This window comes from Festucalex cinctus, chromosome 7 (assembly GCF_051991245.1).
Source record: "Festucalex cinctus isolate MCC-2025b chromosome 7, RoL_Fcin_1.0, whole genome shotgun sequence".
Taxonomy (NCBI): domain Eukaryota; kingdom Metazoa; phylum Chordata; class Actinopteri; order Syngnathiformes; family Syngnathidae; genus Festucalex; species Festucalex cinctus.
In genome coordinates this window covers 21,920,776-21,930,947 of record NC_135417.1, presented here as the reverse complement: position 1 = coordinate 21,930,947, position 10,172 = coordinate 21,920,776, and the positions used below count along the sequence as shown (strand labels likewise).

The following is a 10,172-nucleotide window of genomic DNA, read 5'->3' as shown; positions in this document are numbered from 1 at the left end:
CACTGGCTGGAGGGCGCGGAACACCCCTTCATCATATGGACAGATCACCGCAACCTGGAGTATCTACGCCAGGCAAAAAGACTGAACCCCCGACAGGCCAGGTGGTCATTGTTTTTTAACAGATTTTCTTTTTCTCTGACTTACAGACCTGGAAGCAAGAATGTCAAAGCAGACGCTCTCTCACATATTCATGATCCGGAAACCACAGCAATCGAACCTGAACCCATTCTGCCTAAAGACTGCATAATAGGAACCATGTCCTGGCAAATAGAAGAGGAGGTCAAGGAGGCACTCCAGGACACAATCACGCCGAAGGAGTGCCCACCACGGCGTCTTTTTGTCCCGGAGACCCTAAGGGCACAGGTGATCAACTGGGCACACACCTCCCGTCTGTCTTGTCACCCAGGTACTCGCAGGACCCTGTTCGCTGTCGCCCGAAGATTCTGGTGGCCTTCTATGGAGTCCTCGGTACAGGAATATGTAAAGGCCTGCCCAGTCTGTGCTCGGAATAAGTCGTCGAATCAACCCCGGATGGGTCTCCTTCAGCCTCTGCCGATCCCCTCAAGACCCTGGGCTGAAATCTCGATGGACTTTGTCACTGGACTTCCCACATCAAATGGTAAAACCACAATACTTACAGTTGTTGATCGCTTCTCAAAGATGGTCCGATTCATTCCATTACCCAAACTACCCTCCGCCAAGAAAACAGCAGAAATCATGATTGACCAAATATTCAGAACCCATGGATTCCCGCGACACATTGTGTCCGACCGCGGGCCCCAGTTTGTTTCTCGTTTCTGGAAAGAGTTTTGCAGAGCCATAGGGGCCAAGGCGAACTTGACCTCAGGCTACCACCCAGAAGCCAATGGACAAGCCGAGAGACTCAACCAACAGCTGGAGACCGGGCTGCGATGCTTGGTCTCCCAAAATCCGTCCTCATGGAGTAAGAACTTGGTCTGGGTTGAATTGGCACATAACTCTTTACCTACCTCTGCCACAGGAATTACGCCTTTCAAATGTGTGCACGGATACGATCCGCCGTACTTCGCGGACCTGGAGGAGGAAGCCTCAGTCCCCTCGGTCCTCGCCATGACCCGCCGATGTCGCCGAATCTGGTCAGCAGCTCGACTGGCACTTCAACGTCAAGGCGACAGGGTGAAAAGAACTGCTGACCGGAAGAGGAAGGCCGCACCACAGTACCAGCCAGGGCAGAAGGTATGGCTTTCGACAAGAAATCTTCACCTCAAAGTTCCTTGTCCAAAGTTGGCCCCAAGATTCGTGGGGCCATTCCCGATTGCAAAGACTATAGGCCATGCCGCCGTGCGCCTTCGCCTGCCTCGATCCCTCCGGACCCACCCCACCTTCCACATGAGCCAGGTCAAGCCAGTCCAGGACAGTTCCCTGGTCCCGCCCGAGCCCGCGCCGCCCCCTCCGGAGATGGTGGTGGGGGGGGGGGCCCAGTCTATAAAGTAAGGAAATTATTGGACGTTAGAAAGCGGGGCCGGGGACACCAATACCTGGTTGACTGGGAGGGTTACGGGCCTGAAGAACGGCAATGGGTGCCCGCCCGATTCATTGTAGACCCCTCCCTCATCGACGATTTTTATGATGAACATCCGGAGATTCCTGGGCCGTCGAGAGCCGGCCGTTGAGGGGGGGGGGTACTGTCACGCCGCCACCAGAGTGGCGGGTCATGCTCTTATTTTTCACAGTCAGGTTCCTGTTTTATTTTGAAAATACTAACTCTCATCTCACCCCAGGTCACTTACCCTTCCTGCAGTTCACTGATTACCGGTCCACGCCCATGATTACCACCACCTGTTCCCAATCAACCCGGACATAAAAGCCACCTGAATCATTCCCTCAGTGCCGAAGTGTCACATCTCAGTGCATGGAAGCGTCCTCACAGTCCTTGATTCACAGTCCTTGTTCGTTGTCTTGCCTTGCCTTGTCTTGCGCCCTTAGTTTGCCCCTTGTTTTCCTCCCTTTAGTTGTCCCTGTTTTTGAGTGCCCTTGTTTTATCTCCAGTTTGGAGCTCTTTTTGTTCTGCCTTTTTTCCCTCTTTGAGAGGTGTTTTTTGGTTCGATTCATTAAAGCTGCAGCCTTGTTGGCCAACTTACACTCTGCGTCTGAGTCCTACCTCCTCGCTTCGTGTCAAGTTTGGACACCCCTGGCCTAAACCAACCCAGACAGCAAACCCCGCCCATTGTGAATCTCTTTGGGTGATCAAAGGATTTTACTGGCTAGATTTTAATGCTAATGTGAACGCTAGTGTAATGTCCCTACTTCTGTCCTTCAGCAATCTATGTTTTATCTTGTTACGAAAGCATGAGCACACCAACTGTCGTAATAAGTAGCAACCCAGCTCAGCTCAGCTCTGCGATGTTGGTGGAGGAAATGCAGAGGCGGCAAATCCACTGAACCTGGATTTGGTTCCTCGAGGTTCCCTTTGAATGCAATGCATGTGCATTGAAAATAAGTCAAACTTGTTCATTTTACAACTAATTGTTCATGTCGCTTAGTTTTTTCTGTCAATGCCAAAAGTGTGTGCTATCGATACAGAAAATGCATCCTTGAGTTTTTGGTCGTTTTTTTGTGACAACCCGGAACGCAGCAACACTTTACTTTATCTACCCAGTTTGCATAGCTTTGGTTCCCAGAAATAAATTTCCTGGCGCCATTCATTTAATTAATTAGGTCAATTCTTGTGATTTTTGTAAGTGTAATATTTAATGTTGAAACATAACACACATGAAACCTTTCGATCACATGACACTTCATGAGCCAGCCTGTCAGCCAGCCAGCAGTTAAAACTGGATTTGTGCCATAGATAGGGCAGCCCGAAAAATCCCTTCTCTTGTTCCAGTCACCAGATGAGGAGGGTCACATCCGAGAAGCAGGTAAATATTGCCAGGTATGATGAAAGAGTCCATTTGGTAACTATATATAAAGCAGCCTTTGCTACTTCTGACAGGATTAACTCAACCGAGCTAAAGAAACTAAACACAATCGCAATTGACAAACAACGCATACTGTCTGGATCATGATGAAGACCTTCAGTTTGTCTGTAGCAGTGGTCATCATGCTTGCCTTCCTTTTTATCCAGGAGGGCTGCGCTTTCCCCTCTGATGATAGGGTAAGATATGAAATAAATGAACAACCAAATAACCAACTGTTCTTTTCAGGCATCATTTTATACTTGATATTTAAATCGTAGGATCCTGTCCAGCATATGATGGAAGCAAGAGATGATGCAGCTGCTGACATCCCAGCCGACCAATGGACGGTACAATACACCATTTTGATTCACCAAGCAGGTTGAATGCTATTGTATATTATATAGGGTATATATAGCACCTGCATTATTCAGTACCAAATATTTTCCACCGGAATTATAGGTAAAACCGTCTTTCCCATAGATTTATTGGTATTTTTTTGCTGCGTTATGTTAAAAGTTCATATTTAGTCCATTTATCCAAAACCATTAAGATAACGCTAGCTATTGAGTGTAATATGCTTTCAACTTAAAATACTGTTTTATTTAAAAATCATGAACAACTTCAAAGGTGCATTAAAGTGATCGTTCAGCTTTTTTAACATGAATCTCAATTTGATCCTCACCTCCCGTGTGTGCGATCAGCACTGACTTACTTTAAGTGCTTATCTCTTTTTTTTAAATTGTTTTCATGCATTGTTTTTGTGGGAATGATTCCCACATGTTATTGTGATTTTTATTCTCCACACTTTTTTTTGCCGTGTAACAACTCTCACATAATACTTCCAATTTATACTGTACAAATTTCAACTAGCTTAAAAAATCGATGCCTCCTAGGGTATTTGTCGTCTGATTCCACATTACTTACAGTATTTACACAATTTAAAGTTTAATATAAACTTTTCCCCATTCATTTTCAATGGGACAGACATTTGAACTTTTTATAAATATCACTTTCCACGCCCACTTCCATACGTATAACTTATCATCATGACCAGGTGTCTGATACTGCTTGGTGGCACAGTTGGTAAAGTGCATTGCCCGTAACAAGGAGGTTATAATTTCATAATTTATCTCTCAATTTACTTCAAAAGCATTTCACATTCATTCAAATCTTAGCATTCGGCTATTAGCATTCAGCATTCCCACGCAATTTCTGTAGAAATTGCACTTAGTCTAGTTCTTTCTAACATTTAATTCCTCTATTTATTTAAATCCATGCTGGGATCAAAGATTACACAAAATTCTTGTTTACTCCTGAGCACATACATGCATGTATAAAGTAGTCAGCAATCAGAAAAAAATACTACTACTACTACTACTACTACTACTACTACTACTTTAAAGCTTACTTTAAAAATGATTTCAAAATATTAGCCAGCATAAAATAACATGGGCAATGAATGCGGGTGACACATATGTTTGCTTCTGTTGTATATAAAAAGATTAAAAAACTGTTTGTTTTAAACACTAGTCAAGTGGAAATGCAAAGTCCATTGTAAAAACAGAGGCTGCCAGCGATTAGGAAATATAAAACTACGAATGTCAGGATTTGCTGCACACACTACACAAGAGCTACTAGAAAGAATTTAGCCAGAGAAAAAAAATAAGAACGTAAAACCTACTGCTTTTGTAACAGGAACAGGATGCGCTCGGAGCAAGACATGACCAAGTTTTGAAAACATGTGAGATACAATCAGAACCACCGAAGGTAGGTTGAGATCAAGGCAATTTCAAAGACACAAATGAAACGAGTGATGTTGAACCACCATGCTCATCTCAGTTCTTTTGCCACACAGATGGACTCTGATGCTAGACGCACACCTGTCAGCAATGAGAAACGCTGCCGCTTGTGCTGTGGCTGCTGTAGAAAACCACCTACATGGTGTGGTCTTTGCTGTGAATGGTGAATACAGGAACCATCATCTGTCTGTATTATCACAATAAATCAATACATATCAATTCGTCTTCGTTAATGATTTTTCACCATTGAGAAACTGATCGTTGTGTTGCATGGCATTCCATCTAATCCCCTCTACATCCACATATTTGCTATTGTGTTTGCTCTGGAGCAAGTTACTGACTTTATTTACTCTCTACATAGACAAACAACCATTTATAATTGCATTTACATTTGGACACCCTGGGCTCAGAGTCGAGCCGTTCGTCCTCATGGTGAGAGGAGCCAGTTGAGGTGGCTCGGGCATCTGGTTAGGATGCCTCCTGGACACCTCCATAGAGAAGTGTTCCGGGCATGTCACACCGGACACACTGGAGTGAATGTGTCTCTGGCATGGGAGCGACTTGGGATCCCTTCGGAAGAGCTGGATGAATTGGCTGGGGAGAGGCAAGTGTGGGCTTGGTTGCTGAAGCTTCTGCCCCCGCGACCTTACGTCAGAGTTAATGGATGGATTGAATGATAGACTTGGAAAATGGATGTTCTTCAGTTAAACTAAAATTCATGTTTTGGGGATGTGGGAGGAAGCTATAATACCAGGAAAAAAACAAACAAACTCTGAAATACATTGTCAAAAATGAAACCAAATATAAATGACATTGCGATAGTTTTTTCTTTAAATGGTCAGCGCACAAAAGATGCTCTCAAAGTGCCCAGTGTGCTATAATAGCCCCTGTGTTCTTTCTTACTTTACCAATTAAAGACATTCAATGGTTTAATTACTATGGTCTCCAAATTGATGATTTTTTTTTTTTTTTTTTTTTTTGGTGGATGAATAGAAAGAAAGAAAGAAAGAAAGAAAAAAAGAAAGAAAGAAAGGTGTGCTTGAAAGTTTACATTACCTTGGGGCATGATGTAAGCTTATGAGCACAACAGTAACTGTACAAAAACTAACGGTCACTTAATGACTAAAAAATGTGATGAATCATTACCAAAATTCTCATGCACATCTCTACTCATGACAACTTCAACCTCTGAAAATATCAAAACAATATATATTATAATTTATTTATTATTATTATATTACATTTATCCATCCATCCATCCATTTTCTTGACCGCTTCTTCCTCACAAGGGTCGCTGGGGGTGCTGGAGCCTATCTCAGCTGGCTCTGGGCAGTAGGCTGGGGATGCCAGCCAATCGCAGGGCACATAGAGACGAACAACCATCCACACTCACAAGCACACCTAGGGACAATTTGGAGAACCCAATTAACCTGCCATGCATGTCTTTGGAATGTGGGAGGAGCCCGGAGTACCCGGAGAAGACCCACGCAGGCATTGGGCGAACATGCAAACTCCACCCAGGAAGGCCGGAGCCTGGACTCGAACCCGAGTCCTCAGAACTGGGAGGCGGACGTGCTAACCACTCTGCACCGTGCCGCCCTATATTATGTTTAAATTATTTAATTATTTCAAAAGATCAGCTTGCATGAAATAACATTGGCAACAAATGTGAGTTGCTCATATTTTACATTAAGGGGTGTGCTTATGCTGTGGGAAAAAAAACAAAAAAAACGGGGGGGGGGGGGGGGGGGTCGTTTCAAAGACCAGTCAGTTGGAAAAGCAAAGTCCATTGTAAAAACAAAGATAGGCTGCCAGTGGCTTAACTATAAATGCCAGTATTTGTCGCACGCACTACACAGGAGCTACTCTAAAAAGCTGACCAAGATAAAAATTTAAGGACTTAAAATTTTGCTACTTATTTAACAATTAAAACCACACAAGCTCGAAAGATGAAGACATTCAGTTTTGCAGTTGCAGTCCTTTTGCTCACCGTTATTTTAATACAGCAGAGTCGTGCCTTCTCATCAGTAAGAGTATGGTTTTAACCATTTTTTTTTCTCATCAGAACATTAACAAATCTGCATTTCACAAATAGGAACAGGAGGCGCAAGCAAGAGATGATGAAGTTTTGAAAACATTTGAGATGCAATCAGAACAACCAAAGGTAGGTTGTGATACACAGACAAGTGAAAGATTCAAATGGTATGAGTGATGTTGCTCATTTTCGGTTATTTTGCCACATAGATGGGCTCTGATGCCAGAGAGAGACACGTGAGAAGTGAGAGACGTTGCCGCTGGTGCTGTGGCTGCTGTGGTCAGCCATCGACATGGTGCGGTGTCTGCTGTGACTGGTGATTCCAGGAATGTGTAATACTGGTCTGTCATCTGGCAAACAATGAAATCAATATATAGGAATTTTTCTTCACCAATCACAACTGAAAAAATGATTGTTTTAATTCGTTATTGACCTCTTGTTATATTTTAGATTTGTTGCTATATCAAAATATATTTTTCAAGCATAAAATCAAATCTGAATGACATTGTGGTTGTTTTTTCTTTTTTTTTTAAATGTTCAGTACACAAAAGAAGCCCTCACACTGCTGAGTGTGCTATAATAGCCCATGCTTTGTTTCCTACTTTACCAAATGAAAACATTCATTGGTCTAATTATTGTGGTCTCCAAATGGATGTTGTTTTTGTGTCACGGGTGTCATATTTGTGTTGTGTATGTCTCTCTAGTGATGCACCTCGTGTAGGATGTCTGGGGTTACAAACAAAATCTTAACATGGCCACTTACATGGCCACTGTTTGTGCAGCGAAACAATATCATACAGGGTTTGAAGGAGATAATCAAAACATGAGGCTACTTGCAGGCTTGGATGTTGTTTCTGAGAGGCCAAATTACTGTATAATCACTGGGAATATTTCATATGGTGGCTTTAGTAGCAATTAGCCTGTCATACATGTGGTCATTTGTTAAAAATAAAGTTGGTAGGGACCCAAAATGAGGTAGGAAAGAGAGGACAGACACATAAATTGAAGTGCAAACAAGGACAGATGGATCAGTGACCAAGACCGGGTGAGACTGGTTGATGGCTGTGTGTTTGCTCCTGACTTGTTTGGGGCAAGTATTGATAGAAATGAAACACACCATGGAAACACAAGCCAAAACAAATATGGCAGAATTCAGGACTTCAGACATAATTCACATAATCCCTTGAAAGCTTTATAGCTCCGCTATGTTCATATTTAACTTGCATAACAACACTTGCAAGTTTGAGTATAACTTCATCTGAATTTTCTGTACCTGTTCTGCAACTATTAAATTGCTGTTCTTTTACTTTGGGAAGTGGCCATGTACTTTTTTTTGTCATGCCGTTTCCACTCAGTGTCATTGTGTGTGTGAATGAGAAGTGAATGCATCTGACTCTACATGTGTCGTGATTGACTGACCACCTGTGCAGGGCGCTAAGTGAGGCGCCATCTTCCTGCAACCCTACACATAATGCAGAGCAGCGTAGCGAATGTATGGATTCCCTGGAAAGAAATAAACAAACGATTGACCTATTCCAAGACAAAGGGTTCGCTCTGTCTTTCGAGTATCTTTAAAATGTCCTAAAAGGCATTGAATCCATGATTCTAACAACAAATGGCATAGGAAATATCTAAAATTTGCAAACATATTGGACTTTTTTTTATTTTTTTTTATTTATTTTAGTCAATAGACATATTTGTTTTAAAATTCTAACAAAAAAGTTCAGAGACCACCCAGCAAGTCTAAAAGCAACACCAAGGAATTTTTCACATTCATAAAATATTTTCATAACTCTTCTGATGAAACATCGACTTACCACTAGCTGAATGTTGTCATGGCCTGAGCTTTTACAGGGACTAAGCAACTTTGAGTAGTGTGGCATAAACCCTGCCACACAAAAAAATCAACACGTTTGACTGCTTTATACGGCATACATCACTTCACCCTTTCCTCATTTGTTGCAAAGACGGAAGTCAAATTTGAACGTCTATGAGCAATTTCTGTTGTTATGGCAGAAGCTGCAAAACAAACAACAAAGAAATGAAAACCATCTGACGAAACAAATAAAAAGGAAAAAAGGAGGCTACCCGGATAAAAGGACAGTCAAGGATCAAGATCGGCCCGGTTTTCACTCGCTGGTGTGAGCTTAAAGATGGCGCCGTGCTGGTCCTCATGGGAAATGTGGTCTTCTTATAGGCATGACGCTACTGCTCTTGTCAATATGGCGCTGCCATAATCAATCAAAACTTACAAGTTCTTAAAGCTGCTCAATAAATATAAAACTGCACACTCCTCACGTGCACGACGTTACATCTACTCGAAATTCAAACTCAATTCATTGAGTTTAAGGCACTTTTATAACTTATTTGTAATGATTGAAATGGTGTAGTTTTGTGAACATGACTTCAGTGGGGTGGGTGAAGGGAGTATGGGGAACTCACGAACACAAAATAGCAACTATCATGAGGTGAGAAATTCCCAGTGTGCTTCCCATCATCACTCAGAGAAAGATGCAATCCATTCCTGGATGCAGGGTCAGTACATTGACACATTGATGAAGCAACAGGGACCAAGAGGAGTATAAAGAGCAGTACAGTTGAGCACACTCTTCAGACTCCGTCAACGGGATCAGGAGAAATCCAATTGTTTTGCCCAAGAATATCTTGAGGCAGTCAGAGATGAAGACGTTCAGTGTTGTGATTGCAGTGACCATTATGATGGCCTTTATTTGTCTTCAGGAGAACTCGGCCAGCTCAGTCAGTGGGGTGAGTGTAGATGTGACGACTTTTTGAAGACAACCGTTTCAATGTTGAGATTTAATCTCAACACTGTGCTTAATTCTTGAACAGACACAAGAGTTGGATGATGTGTTGGATGAAGACAGTCCAGTTCCCGCTTTGGAGGAGACCTCTGAGGAATCCTGGAAGCTCTGTGAACTAACTTGGAGGGACGTTTCTCCCAAGTTCTGCTGGACATTTTGATCACGTCTGTTCTGTTTGGCCACACAGATGCCGTACAGCAACAGACACAAGCGTGCCTTCAAGTGCCGCTTCTGCTGTGGATGCTGCAAACCTGGAATCTGTGGAGTGTGTTGCAGATTCTGAGTTGTCTTGCGCTACAACTTAGACGCTTGTCATTCATATTTCATTTTTGCGTGACCATTTTCCTAATGTGAAATGTTTTTCTTACATTATCTATGTTACAATCAGAAGATGTGCCATGATAATGATCATATATTGTGTTTGGATTTCGAGCAGTTTAAATGTTTAAGTGTATTGAAATATGAAATCATCTTTATGGAAAAACTGCTTGTTTGGGAATTGTGTGATTTTGTTTATTTGGTTCATGGTCTTTAGCTATACTAGTAATACATTTTAATAATGTAAACATTTCTGCAG

At 42.4% G+C, this 10,172-nt stretch overlaps 1 protein-coding gene across 1 annotated transcript; it reads left to right on the top strand.

The window, feature by feature from the left end:
* The first annotated feature begins 2,834 nt into the window (after window positions 1–2,834).
* LOC144022399 (uncharacterized) lies at window positions 2,835–9,878 on the top strand. Its single transcript, XM_077527151.1, has 8 exons — window positions 2,835–2,900; window positions 2,975–3,136; window positions 3,218–3,286; window positions 4,635–4,706; window positions 4,795–4,880; window positions 9,407–9,539; window positions 9,624–9,725; window positions 9,783–9,878. Exons 2-8 carry the CDS (start codon window positions 3,044–3,046, stop codon window positions 9,876–9,878), a joined length of 651 nt encoding a protein of 216 aa, XP_077383277.1. The 5' UTR covers window positions 2,835–2,900; window positions 2,975–3,043.
* Window positions 9,879–10,172: the final 294 nt, after the last annotated feature.